Raw genomic sequence first — 15,195 nt, 5'->3', positions numbered from 1 at the left:
TTGTTTATCGGTAAGTATCCAACTATTTTAGATTTGTTATATATATATATATATATATATATATATATATTATACTAATAAATTACGCAATATTTGATACTACGTTTATATTTGTTAAATTATAGACATACTACAATTTCGACAACATTAACGAGTCCATGGCCGCCCACTTAAAGAAGCTCTTCATTGACCTCTACAAGCAGTGTAAGAGTGAACTCCACAAATGAGTTAAGCTGTTTAATGATCCGGGGGTCGCTCCCTTAAAGGGTGTCCCGCTGGAGTTGGAGGAACGCCTAGAGGACTGGGTGTGGCACTGCTACCATTTTCAGGATGAGTCCTCTATGGTACGTCTGTTATTATGTCTTAATTAACAATTGTTTTTTTTAAAATTCTTATGTTAATTAATTTTTTTTATATTTTCTTCAAATATTACAACTAATACGTTCATTTTGTGTGTAAAAAAAGAAGGCGAAGGCCAACAAGATCAACCGAGACAAGAAGACTCGACCAGTCGGGATCGAGGCCCTTCTCAAATAGGATGGAGGCTCGACGGCAAGTAATAAAGCTTTTCATATTCCAATTTTTATATGTGACAAATATTTATTTCTTTTTTGCGCACTAACATTTTTCTTAACTTTTTATGTTCCAGGACGATTCAAAACTCCCCGAGATCAACCTCTTCAAGGACATTTATGTTCAACCCAGGGATAAGTTAACCGAGCAACTACATGTCAGTATAGCTAAATTCTTGTTACTCTCTTACACTTCCAACTATTTTAAAAACTAAATTAAATATTAAATATTAATATTTTTAATATTTCCTTTCTTTTTGTCACATCCAACGATGGTAGAGAAGAGCTAGTCTGCTCTTTAGGAGACAGCCTCCCAACTTCCCTTGGACACCAGGATTGAGGGAGTGGATCTGCTCGAGGATGCAGGGTTTCGAATCCTGACAGAGGCCTTGGATCACACGCTTGATCGAAGACCGAGGAAGTTTAGCTGGGAGATGGGGAATGCCCAAGAGCGAGACACTGGGCCTCTTCATCGACACGTTTAAAGGGCGAAGTCACAACATTGAGTAAGAAGTGGGCAACCTAAGAAGTGAACTCATGTACACCTAGAGTTAGATGTCGCTGATCGTACAAGCCCTAAGCTTGTCCCACTAGGTGTTTGCCCTATCCACCTCCGAGCCCCTCTACCAGGAACAGAGCTAGCACCACGATCAGTCAACCTCTAAGCCTTTCCAGCAGCCTGCCACCATCGACGCAGTAGACTTGTCAAACCTTTTTATTGTAGATTTTTTGTTTCCCTTACTTTTAAAGCTTCTAAAATTGTACGTACATTTTTCATCATATTATAAATAAAATAAATTTATTAATTATTGTTACAATTTAATTATAAAAAAATTGTAATTAACTTTTTTATAAATTATTGTTACAATTTAATTTAAAAAAAAATAAATTGTTGTTTTAATTTAAAAAATGTTTTCATAACCCAAAAGAAAAAAATATGTATATTAAACTGTACGCAACGAAACCTTTCGTCGCGTAACAGTAAATGCCACAACCATATTCGTCAGGTAACAGTAATATGCATACCACAAACTTGTGACAATTAAATAATGTTAAAAATACTCCAATTTTGTTGCATGAATGTTTACTAGACGAAACGCTTCGTCGTGCGATTGTTTACTAATGCAGCTTTTTCATCCCCATGAGTGGAATATGACAACAAACTTTTGCCTCGTTGTATTTCACACGACAAATTAAGCTCTTTGTTATGTTACATTTAATGTGACAAATCATTTTTTCAACGCACAGTCATTTGTTGCGCGACAAATTTCATTATTTTCTCTCGCAATTTTTTTTTCATGACCTTTGTGCAACGAAGATTTCTTCGCCTAATATCTTATGTGACAAAATATTACTTTCTGAGACCAACTGTCCTTCGTCGCGAAAACTGTAAAATGTAGAAGTGAATTTTGACCAAATTCACCCTATGAACTAGTTATTTTCTAAGGGCAAGGTTTCGCAGGACAACCCCAATTTTCTGATGGCGGGTGAGCTTGTAACATATATGGAACAATATCACACAGTTTTTGCGCATATATAGTTGCGTGCCTGAAATGACACTAAATATGGAACCATATTTCAGTTTTTTTATTTTGTTGCTTTGTTATATAAGAACTAATTAACTAAATTGTGTTCTAGAATTAAGATAATTCAAATCTGTTCATTGATTGATGACAGTACTGGATGACGGTGTTTGTTTCCATGAACAACAACATTTCGGACAAATGGATATAATTTGTATAAATGGTACTTGATTAATAGCTCATTCCTCATATCTAATTCTCTCTGATAAGTTATCTATTTCTCTCTCTCTCTCTCTCTCTCTCCCTCTCTATCTATTCATTTATCTAGCTTTATAGAGATGGAGATGGCTGACCAGAGGGCAGAAAATAACGTCGTCTCCGGCCAACCCCAGAATAGTATTGCAGACTTTGATCCCCCAAAGAAACCCAAGACAAAGAAGTTCGCTGTTGCCTGTGCTGTTTTGGCTTCAATGACGTCTATCTTACTGGGTTATGGTGATTGTTCCTTAAAACTGATGCATGTTGTTAGTGGTTGTGGTTCTCTAATGATACACTCATTCTCCACTCCTGTTCTTATTTGATTAAAAATATTATCTTACTATTGCAATCCGCCATTCTCCGTTCTATTCTTTTTGTTTTGGAAGATACTTCTCCACCTGCGACGCATGCTTATTTTAAATTTATTTACAGATATTGGTGTAATGAGTGGAGCGTCTCTCTTCATCAAAGAAAACCTCAATATCAGCGACGTTCAAGTCGAAGTTCTTAACGGTACCTTGAACATATACTCTCTCATTGGCTCCGCCTTGGCCGGTAAAACCTCTGACTGGATTGGACGCCGGTACACCATAGTACTTGCCGGAACAATCTTCTTTATTGGAGCTCTCCTCATGGGTTTTGCCCCGAACTACGCCTTCCTCATGTTCGGTAGATTCATTGCCGGAATTGGAGTTGGCTATGCTCTTATGATAGCTCCTGTCTACACGGCCGAGATCTCTCCGGCCTCATTTCGTGGCTTCCTCACATCTTTCCCCGAGGTTTGTTTCATTACCACGTTATATTATCATATAATATAGTAACTATTTTTGTTATTAGCCAAGGTAATATGTTTACATAAATATAAGCATCTAAGTATTTGAAAAAAGTTATGCTTTCGAGACCATATATTTATATCACATTTCTGTATCATCTCATGTGACACGTGGTGCATACAATGAACATTTAATAAGATAAATTCATTAACTGATGTGGCATTTAAACCATCACTTGCCACGTCCGATGGTATAAAAAATGGGTAAAAAAATGTGATATTCTAACAATTTCCTCGTAAAAAGTAGGGGAGTGCTATTCACACACCCCTTTTTACCTCTCACACACTCTTGTTAATTTCTGTCCACTAGTCTTCTTCAATTCATTCGATTCGATGGCCAAAATTTGAGAGAATGTGTGAGATGGTAAAAAAGAGTGAATAGCACCACCCAAAAAATAATGCTAGGGAGACCAAATATTCATAGCATATTAGTGTATAATCTCATGTGGCAAGTGACGTAGACAACCAAAAATCAATGAGATAAATTCATTAATTAATGTGACATGTACACATCACTTGCCACATTAGATAATGCAGAAATGTCTTATAAAAATGTGGTCACCCTAGAATTTTCCTGAAATATCTATTGGGTGGTGCTATGCACACCATGTTTTACTTTCCATACACCCTCTTAATTTTCGACCGCAAGATTAAATGAACTAAAGAATATCAAATGACCGAAATTAACAAGAGGTGTGTGAAAAATACTAATGGATGTGTAGATAGCACCACCCTATTTATTGTTTCGTAAACCTCTCACATGCATGCACGTGGAGTATATATTAATAGAATTGATCACTTTGAAAATATGTAGGTGTTTGTTAACGTTGGTATATTGCTGGGGTACGTATCCAACTTTGCCTTAGCCAAGCTCCCAATCCACTTGAACTGGAGGATCATGCTCGGCATCGGTGCAATTCCCTCAATTTTTCTTGCCCTCGGCGTTTTAGCCATGCCCGAGTCACCACGTTGGCTTGTCATGCAAGGGAGACTTGGAGACGCCAAGCGAGTACTAAATAAAACATCATCTTCTGAAGAGGAATCGCAGCTCAGACTAGACGAGATTAAAGAAGCTGCAGGAATCCCCAAAGACTCAAAGGATGAGGTCGTTCAGGTTTCTAAACGCAGCCAAGGTGAAGGTATATGGAAGGAATTACTCCTCCGCCCCACGCCGGCCGTTCGCCACATTTTAATAGCAGCCCTTGGTATCCACTTCTTTCAACAAGTGTCGGGCACAGACTCTGTGGTTTTGTACAGCCCCAGGATCTTCGAGAAGGCGGGAATCACTTCTTACAATGACAAGCTACTTGCAACCGTGGCTGTTGGATTTGTCAAGACCATTGCAATCTTGGTGGCAACATTTCAAGTTGATCGGTTTGGACGTCGTATTTTGCTTTTGAGCAGCGTGGGTGGAATGGTAGTTTCTTTTACGCTGCTTGGTATAGGTCTTACGGTCGTTGATCAATCCCACAGCAAGGTCCCGTGGGCCGTCGGGTTGTGCATCGCCATGGTACTATTCATCGTCGCTTTTTTCTCCATCGGGTTGGGACCCATCACATGGGTTTACAGCTCTGAGATCTTTCCGTTGCAGTTGCGTGCGCAAGGGTGCAGTATGGGGGTGGCCGTAAACAGGATGACGAGCGGGGTCATCTCGATGACTTTTATTTCATTGTATAAGGCCATCACGATTGGTGGGGCCTTCTTTCTTTACGCAGGAATTGCTGCGCTTAGCTGGGTCTTCTTTTATACATTGTATCCAGAGACGCAAGGTCGATCTCTTGAAGATATGGAGGTCTTGTTTGGTAAATACCACAAGTGGAAAGAAGCCAATGCCATGCTTAAAAAGACTAAGCAAGCTGATCATGGTTTTGGTGACGACAACAAGGCTCAAATCCATTAGGAATAGAAGGTCCAAGCTTAATCAATGTTTAATGCACTTTATGATGATGATCAATTCCTTTATCTCATATATTTCAGTTATATGCAACTGTACTTACATCTATAAGAATAATTTTCATTAAAACACAAAAACTAGTGAAGTTGAAAATTTTGAAAACTTTTGGTTTTCATCTTTAGTGAGACATATAGATCTCGAGCAATTGCTCCAGCCATTATATGAAATTCTGAACTTTTAAGATGAATAATGACAAGGAACCAAATTTTGTAAACCAAATAATACGGTTGTTTATGGTTGGATTATTACTAAAGTGTTGATTAATTTGCTTAACTCCTATTGATGATACATCATTTGGTTTGCAAAATTTGGTTTAAAAGTTTGCTACCTAGCATTATCCTTCTAAAAAAATTACTAAACACAGCACATGAAAACCCCAGTCTACCTAGACATCCATTGACTTACCCGTAAACCCTCACCCTCGCTTATCAACTCTCCGTTTATTCTTCTCTCTGATCCTAGCGTCATTTCTAACATTTTCTAGTGGACACAAAATCTTCATCATCAAGATCGATCGAGCAAACAAGTTTTGTGCTCACTCTCATCTTTTGGGAAGGTTCAGAGTCTCAGACATCTTATTTTCTTTGTTAAGTAAGAAGATGTTCTATCGATATGTTTGGTAGATGTGTTTAATATATAATTGTTTGTTCTTGTTAGAACATTTAGTTAATTTAGAATCTTCTCCGTAATTGCAAGAAAGTAAATTTTTATAGTAATTATTTTAGGAATTCATCTCATATGGGTTTTGTCAAACCATATATATATATAATCGTCTTTATTGTTCATTTATTTAATCATCTTTATTGTTCATTTTCCAGCTTTCAATTCAGTTTATCTTGTTTGTTTCACCTTCTAAGTTGTCTTGTTTAACTCTTAACCCAAACAGTAAGGCGTGTTAGAAACAGTAAGTTCATAGGATTTGCTTGAGCGGAGAGGGAGTGTAGCTAATACTCGAGGAATGTAAGCCGATAGCATTTCTGTTTTGTAAGTCTGTATTTTGAGCAATATGAGTAGATTATTTAGATCTAATTCAATCGCCAGCACTAGCTCTAGGTCCATTATAGGAACAATTCTAGATGTAGTAAATGAAGAACAAAAACTAGAATTTCAGACAGATGACACTGTCGACTTTGGAGATTGGAATATTCCCAAGGTTTCTAGTAAAAACATTTATAAAAAGAAATGGTCAGTAGCCTCTTTTAGAATTGAACACCATGTCAAAATAGTTGAAAACGCATATGCTCTTAGCAAAGAACATGAAACTTGCCAATTATTCAAGCCGAAACAAATCAGAACCCATAGAAAAGATGGTTACAATTACACTCACATAGACCTAGTCCAAATTGCAGTTAAACCATTAACAAGGAGATGTCTCAATACCTTTATCTTTCTATGTCTTCGAGATGCTAGATTCACTAATTTTAGTGATAGTATTCTTGGGATGATTGAGTCAAGTTTTTATAACGGACCAATTCATTTTGATTGTTTCCTATATCTCACAATAAGCCTTTCAGACCCTCAGATGCTGAAAGCACTCATGTTAAACATAAAAACTTTAGGGTACCAAGTCCTTGAAGGGGTCCAACCATTAGCTCTAATTTTTAGAGTCTATTACAAGGTTACAGGAACAAACATAAATTTCCAAGCCTTAGTCAAAAGTCCTAGAAACCATACACTCTTAATCCAAACAAACCAAGAATATGCTAACATCAAAATACCCAAAACCATTAGTCTACCTTCATATTGGTGTTTAATTAACGAAAGCAAACCAGTTAATATTCAAAATAGTCTAGTCAACATAGACAACATAGAACAATATTTTGATGTAACAGTTAAAATCAACTTTGATCGACCAGCCAGAAAATCAAATGCTCATCTACAAGAATTTCGCCAGTCACGGAAATGCTTAGCACCCAGTAGGAATTTTTTTTTTGATCCACATCTGCCAATATGATGGGTCAAGACCAAGATTTAATCAATTCATTAATTAACAAAAAATTAAAGGCAGTTGAAACAAGTTCGACTGTCACTCAGCAAGAATTAATCAATGACTTGATTAATATCAAGCTAAAATCAATGGAAACAACCTCTCAAGCCACTCATCCCGTTTATCAACCCAATACCCAAAATTAAGGAGTACAAACTTCTTCAACAGTTTCAGACTTTAAAGCAAGTCTAGTCAACCATCAATTACTAGTCTTAAATAAACCGTTCAAGATTCGATGGAAGAAACTCAATGATGACATCAAAGCTATAGAAAATATTCCCTGCAGGGACATTTTCTGTAATAAGTATAGAAAAGAACAAAAATTGGACATTTACAATAAGTGGACCAATTTCATGGAAAAGCAGAAATTTGAAGTATTTTTCTTCAACTTTGTTGAAAAGTATTATGAATTTGAAAACAAATTAGAGGTCATCACCAAAGAAAATTGGGTCAAAAAAGATAAAACCTTAATTTCCTCTAGTCATCCCCCATAAGAAACTATTTTAATTTCCACTGCAAAAACCCAAATACCATCTACTCCTTTCAATCTTCCTAAAGAAGATGCAAGAGTCAAGCCAGTCATCGAACAAAACAATTTCACAAACCAGAGTTTACACACCATAGGAAAACAATTAGACAAAATCGAAACAAAAATAGACAAACTTTCCCAACCAAAACCAACACATAGGGAAAAACCTTTACTCAACTTTCCAAAGTCTTCTTCTAACACAATCGCTTTGAAAACCATTTCCACAAGTAAAAAAATAAACCAAATGTTACAAGAATTAAAGCAAGAAAAAACAATCAGTGTTTTACAACATCTAGAACAGCCTCGTATAGAAACAATTTCTACAATATGGGATTCAAAAAATGAAATCGAAACAGACTCTATTAGGAGAGTAAGACAAGCTTTTCAAAACCTTGAACTCAAAAGGATCACAAATAAACGAGTCAACCCAAATACTCTTACCAAAATTTGGTATCCGAGACCAACACCTCCGGATATTCAATTTGAGGAACGAAACATCCAAAATCAATTCTTAGTTTTCGCTAATAAACTCTATGAATGAAATATAAATGGGTTATCAGAACAATAACTTTTAGATAAATTACAGCACATCTTTATGGTTGCTAATAGTTATATTACCAATCATAATCTCAGCCAAACCCAAGTTGTGTACCTTTTGGTCACTGGATTCACAGGAATGCTTCATTTCTGGTGGGAAAAACATCTCACTGAACAATCACGAAATGAAATTAAACATGCAGTTAAAAAGGATGAAGATGGAATACCTATCTTTGATGTGCATATAGGACAAGGAGTCCTAGATGCAATCAACACCTTACTCTTTACCATCATAGAACATTTCATAGGTACACCCAGTAATGTCACTTCCAAAATTCATGACCAACTAAGCAATCTAAGATGTCCAACCTTAAGCGATTTCAGGTGGTACAAAGACATTCTCATGTCTCGAGTCATGATTAGAAAAGATAGTAATAAACCATTTTGGAAAGAAAAATTCATCAATGGATTACCAAACCTTTTTGCCTACAAAATTAGGAATGTTTTAGTCAACGACGAAGGTATCATACCATATCATACCATTACTTATGGAAATATTATTATTATTATCCAGAAGGAAGGATTGAAAATGTGTATTGATATGAAAATTTCAAAACAAGTAAATAAAGACAAATCAATAGCCAAATATGAATTAGGAACATTTTGTGAACAATATGGATTACCTCATATTGCTCCATCCAGCAAAAACAAAAAATCAGAAGCCTACAATAGGTATCCAAACAGACACCCAAATAGGTATTCTAGTAGGAAACTTCCCAAATATAACAAATTCAAAAACAAGAATTTTGAAACAAATAAATTTTATGACACACCCAAGTCCAGCAAGTGGAAAAGGAAACCCTCAGGAAAATTCCACTCCAAAAATCAAGAACAAAAGGAAAATTGCTACAAGTGTGGCAAATTTGGTCATTATGCAAATAAATGTCGAGTCAAGAAAACAATCAGCTAGCTGAAAATCTTTGAAGAAGAGAAACTACAGCTAATTCAAGTCTTAGAAGTAAGGGACACAGACCATAGTCAATTCGAAGATGGTTTAAGTACTAATTCCTCTTCTTCCAACAATTCCTCAAATAGTCTTTCATCCCCCGACATTAAAATAGGATGCATCGACACTTGTTGTAAAAAGATTTCAATCCTTAATAAACAAGAATAACAAGAAAATCTTCTTAACGAATTAATCAGTAAAGTAGATGATCCAAAATTGAAATCGTTCTACTTACAGAAGCTTAAGAAATTAGTCTCCCAAGAAGAAGCCGATACAGAGTGTGGATGAAAATTTCTTCCTTTTTCATCTTGGACAAAGTTGCACCTACAAAACAATTAACACCTTAGGGTCAAGGCCAAGAGCCTCACACGTCCACGATGAATGGGGGGGCTTTGGCCGAAGAACCTCCGATGCCAAAGTTAGAATTTAGAGAGAAAAGTGTTTAGAAAGTATTGGGAATTTCGCAAGTGTGTTGGAATGATCTTTTGGTGAAAATGGGAGTCTATTTATAGGGAGAGGGTGTAACTTATGGTTTAATGTGTGATTTAATGGATTAATTAGGCAATTAATCCATTAATTGGTTAATCAACACATTTTTGGAATAAATATTTTGGGGGTTATGTAATTTATATGGGATGTTTTGAAGGTTATGAAATAATTACCTTGGGGAAAATATAGGATGACGATGGATGAAATAACTTTGAATTTGTTACCTATTTTGGGCACTTTTGATTTGATTGATGGATGATTGTCCGCTGCTCGTGCATAGGAATCCTGGTATGCCTCAAGGGTATTTTTGTCCTCTTTTACCCAAAAATCCACGTGTCGCCTTATGATTATTTTTGGCTTCACAAATGCCCCCACACTTGTTGGGCTGCTCACAGGAAAGGGCAGCAGGTGTAGAGATCTTCTTGCTTTATGAAACATAGGACTGCTTCCTTTTTTTATGTAGATTCCCTTTTTAATAGGAAATTAGATCTTTCTAGGAAAGGGAAATAAATTTCTCTCAAAGTCTATTTAAGTCCACCTTAAGTGGGTTATTAAATCAACTTTGGAGAGCAATTTACTCTACCCTAAAAGAGAGAGAGAGAAAGAGAGAGCTTAGAGGATACTTTTCCCCCTCCTCTAGCAATCTTCTACATCTTGCCCGTGCAAATGACCGTCTTTCATTGATTTCTTTGTCTTCTCTGTGCCGCACCGATGTAAGAAAAAATTAATTTTTCTTATCTTCTTCTTGGATAGTACTGTCTAGCCATCGGGGTGGTGTAACACGTTGGTTGGCAGGGGCTAGGAGTTGGCTTGGCATGGGCCGATGAGGTGTTGTGGCAAGGATCACTGCTTGGGCAACTCGGCTTGGCTAAAGCCAAGGGCAGCTCGTGCGGCTGGGGCCACGGATTGTGGCGCTAGGGCGCAGTACTAGGCGAGGCGGATGGCTCATGTCCTTTGGGTTCTCGGACCTGACTCGGGCCAGGCTAGCGACTGAGAGAAATGAGGAGGTCGTGGGTGCTCATGAGTTGCTGGAATGCTGGAATGCTGGGCATGCAAGCCTCCTGCCTGCTGGTGCGAAAATTAACTTAACATACAAATTAAACCCTTTTATTGACAATTGTAGTAAAGATGTAAGTAGGGATCCTTCTGGACCAGGGATTAGGAGGGATTGCTAATCTACTCTAAAACTTACTTTAAAACACAAAACTAGGCTTGAAAACACTTAACTAGACTTATATGACTCAAACAAGCTAAACAACTCAAAACAGCACAAAACAATCAAATAGACTCAAACTAGACACTAGAGAGTGATTTGGACGAAAATTGATTTAAACTTGACTCAAAACACTTAAAAACACAAATTAAGGCAAATTCTAACTAATTTGACACACTAAAGTAAAGGGGATTGGGTTTTGGACGAATTTTAAGTAAAACAAGTAAATAAGACTTAAGACAGATTTTGGACGAATTTGGGATAAATAGATGGGTGATAAGCTAGCTAGAGGGTTCTTCTCCACACATGACACACTTGCATACAAAACGATTTCCAATCGCTTTTCCAATAAACCATGAATCTCAACACCCCAGATTAACCATGAACAACACTAATTAACCCTCAGATTTTCCTTAAGTCATTGAATTGGATGGATAACGCATTGGCAACCCAAATTATTCTTCAAAAATTCCCTACATGAACAGCATAATAGAGATACAATCAAAGATCATTAAGCATTGTGAAAATCATAAGCATTGACAAAGCATTCGTAACTATGATGAGCATGATACTTCTGCTAAGAATCCACTTAACATAATTGTGACTAGCAACCTCCACTACTTATGAATACAAGTTCATAACGATTAAGTGAAACTCCCTTGTATTCTAGCATCAAATTCATGCATGCAAACTAAGTATGCATCCTTAATTCACAAACAAGAATAAGTTATCAATTAAACAGTTAAGTAAATTGCATTCACGATTCATAGAATCACAACTGGAAGTAATCAATTCATATTGCAAATATGTTCATGGCTTTGAATTTCCTCTAGCTAAAACGCGTTTAGCCTCTCATGTTCACAAAACAAAGATACATAAATTTAGACATTGAAAACAAAAGATTGAAAACACCTAAAAACGTTCTAGCAATCCAACTTGAATGGCAAGCATCTTCAAGGGTCGTCCTTCTTCTCTTTGTTGTGGCACAAGGGTTGGGTGAAGGTTTGAGTGGTGGTTTGTATGGGAGAATGGCTGAAAGTATGTATGGTGGCGAATAGGTGAGTTGATGGCTGCGACAAAAAGTGTTTTTATTGTATTTTTGATGATGAATGGTGGATGGTATGATGATAATCCCCAAGGCTGCGACAAGGACTTAAATAACTCCCCAAATTATGTCAAAACCCTGGGTAATTAAGGCTAAGGTGCGACATAATTAAAGGGAAAGAGAAATGAAAGTTTTAATTGTTTTAGAAGGATTTTAACTCTAAGTCCACAAGGAAAAAGGGTAAGTCAAAACAAAATCCAAGGGGACAAGGGAAAGAGGATATGCGGCAAGGGTAGGAAAAGAGAAAAGAATGATCCCTTGCACGACAAGAGAAAAATGGAAAGGGAAGAAAGGTGCAGCACCCTTTGTGGCAGGAATTAGGTCTTCTAGAAAAATGTAATTAAGTGTCCTAAAGTATTTAGGACACCTTTTTGCAGCTGGAACTTAGGTGAATTAGGATTAGGAAAGGTTAGGACCAAATAAGGTAACTTTGGCTAACATTCCTTCTTTATTGTTGCATCCTTTACTTCCTTTTCTTGAATTAATTTCTTCATAACTTCAACATTATCCTAGCCTCTTTTGATCTTCAAATTTGTCCATCCTCCTTGCTCCAAGCATGTGCTATCCATTCCAAGCCCCAAAATGCTTCAAAACGCACCAAATTGCACTTTCTTGATACTTTAGCCCATTGGACGTACAAACACACAAAAATAGCTTAAAATACTAAAATAACTAGGAACTAATAACAGAACTGCAAGAAAATAAGCTAACTTAGTCGCATAAATATGCTCCTATCAACTTCCCCCACACTTAACTTTTGCTAGTCCTCGAGCAAAACAAAACAAAACAAAACAAAACAAATCATAACCTAGACCTTCCAACATTTGTCTTAGGGATTTCCAATGAAACATGACATGCCAAAGATCACCACTCACATAGATTTAAGCAATCCTTACCCTCGAGCATACTTAATCATAGTCACCACTTACTAGCTCGCATTTAATCAATTAAAACAACATTTTGAATGTAGTAACATGCCTTAGAGAATTCCCTCAAGTCTTCACCGGATTCTCTCTTATTTTCACATAAGATTTTCTGACTACACTCCCTATACTAGGTATATGTGAGAAGATTGATGTAAACATGAAAACTAGTACTCACATATGTTTACAACAAAGAAAGCAATTTCTGGAATTATTAATGCATGTATATATATATGATCTCATAAACGGAATGCTACTACTTAGAAGCAAGAACCAGGGATTCCATATGCTCATACCAATTCCAAATCCATAGATTGAAACACATAACACCCAAGATAGAAGTCAAAGGGTTGTAACGGGGCTCAGGTATTGGCTAACAAGAAAAGGTAAGGGTAGACAAACGTTCTTAAAGCAATAGTGAGCAAAGTAATGAAATTGACACTTAGAATTCACTTTTGAATGCAAAATCCACTTTAAACACAAAGGGAAGATTCACAAAACACTTAGAGCCAGATTCACACTTTTGGACCCTTTCTTCAACAACTAACACTTGTGAGCTCATTCTCACTTATTTTCAACTCTTTTTATTTCTTTTCTACACACTTTTTCTTTTCTTTTTCTTTTTCCACGCTTTTTTTTCTTTTTGTTTCTTTTTTTTTCTTTCTTCTTTCTTTCAAACCTGTGCCCTATTTCTTTGGCACACAGAACACACACTTTGAAAACCCTTCCCCCACACTTGTTTTTCTGCATAATGTTCATCAAAAGGAATTCCTTCTAAGTTATACTCCACTATACTTTAAGAACAAGGGTATGGATAGTCCTATTCTAGGCTTGGTAGGGATAATGTGGTTAACAAAGAAAATAGGCTAAACAAGGTTCAAAGGGGTTAAACTTACAAAACAAATGCATGGGATGAAGGCTTTTTTTGGCTTTGGTGGTAACTACTAAACAACTTCATCTTGTTATGTGTTATGCACTCAATTTTAAGCTTTGAATGAAACGGGCATGAGTTCTAGTATTTGGAACTATAATGATGAAAACGCATTCTAAGTAGCACAAACAAAGAAATAATGAGATCATGCAACGACTTAGAAAATAAGAATGCACAAATTAATAACTCTCCAAATAACGTTTAGAAATAATGAGATCATGCAACGACTTAGAAAATAAGCATGTTACAAAAGCTGATTTTTCTTTAGTGATTACATGTGAATTCGTAAACATCAACTCAAACCAAGTATTAACCAGAGAGCATATCAAACTTCTACCCATGTTTATAGCTTTCTTTAACAGTCATATAATTAAAAACCAAATCCTCATCATTGTGTTGGAAGGTACCCTAAGACACAAACACACAAAAACGACTCTTTTTTGTTTGATTTTCATCAAATTTTCAAATTTCTTTTCAAAACATACTAAAACAGCTCAAAACACATTAAAAACACTTAAAAACTGTGAAAAACAACTCTAGAGGGGATAGGTGATAAAAACCCATGAATTTTTAATAAAAACACTTTGTTTACCCCCCCAACACTTAAATCAAACATTGTCCTCAATGTTTCAAACATAAACTCACACAAAAGCAAACAAACAAACAACGAACAAACATAGCAAAATAAAGCAGTAAAGAGAAGGGTTTAGGAATGCAAATCTGATTTTGGAGTGAGAATTTCATCGTTCCTTAGTTGAATGCATGGGTTGCCTCCCAAGAAGCGCTTGCTTTAACGTCTTGTAGCCAGACGAATCTCCTTCAAACTTCATTGGAGCCCACGACATGGAGGGGTAGTTCCTCCACCACATGCTCCTAAAAAAGGTCGTAGTAAGGCTTCAAACGATGCCCATTCACTTTGAATTCTTAAGGCATGGAACCAATCTTGCACTCCACCCTGAAATGTCGTGGCGAAAACCTTTCACATAAAAACGTCATTGGTGCTATAAATAATCATCGTGATATGGTAGTATTTCAGGTGCCAGTTTGGATCTTCATCTCTCTTGAAAACGGTGAAATGTGGTAGGCTAAACTTTCGTGTTAGCTCTGTCTTTTCAATCTTGTTAGTAAATGATGACCTGCTTATGTTAGCCACTTCTTTTAGAAGGGCATCGTTTGTAGTCTTAATGCACTGAAATCCACATGGTTACTCTACTACAAACCTTTGTACTTACTCCTGGATTTTCCTCTGGTGGGGTAGCAGAGCCTCCGACTACCCCTAGTGTTGACTTGCTAGTTTGTGTTGCTCTTCTACATGTCTTGCTCATCTATGCCACGG

The 15,195-nt window shown here is 36.6% G+C and overlaps 1 protein-coding gene across 1 annotated transcript; it reads left to right on the top strand.

Moving 5' to 3' along the window:
* The first annotated feature begins 2,433 nt into the window (after positions 1–2,433).
* LOC126587373 (putative polyol transporter 1) lies at positions 2,434–5,085 on the top strand. Its single transcript, XM_050252411.1, has 3 exons — positions 2,434–2,590; positions 2,786–3,132; positions 4,000–5,085. Exons 1-3 carry the CDS (start codon positions 2,434–2,436, stop codon positions 5,083–5,085), a joined length of 1,590 nt encoding a protein of 529 aa, XP_050108368.1.
* Positions 5,086–15,195: the final 10,110 nt, after the last annotated feature.

Source organism: Malus sylvestris, chromosome 10 (assembly GCF_916048215.2).
Source record: "Malus sylvestris chromosome 10, drMalSylv7.2, whole genome shotgun sequence".
Taxonomy (NCBI): domain Eukaryota; kingdom Viridiplantae; phylum Streptophyta; class Magnoliopsida; order Rosales; family Rosaceae; genus Malus; species Malus sylvestris.
Note: the sequence above shows the minus strand (reverse complement) of the source record. Positions and strands in the feature narration are given on the sequence as shown.

Excerpts from the sequence above, each read along its gene's own strand:
- LOC126587373 (XM_050252411.1), top strand. The coding sequence starts at position 2,434 with ATGGAGATGGCTGACCAGAGGGCAGAAAATAACGTCGTCTCCGGCCAA. Across the intron at positions 2,591-2,785 it reads GTCTATCTTACTGGGTTATG|ATATTGGTGTAATGAGTGGA; the intron begins GTGATTGTTCCT and ends ATTTATTTACAG. Across the intron at positions 3,133-3,999 it reads TCCTCACATCTTTCCCCGAG|GTGTTTGTTAACGTTGGTAT; the intron begins GTTTGTTTCATT and ends GAAAATATGTAG.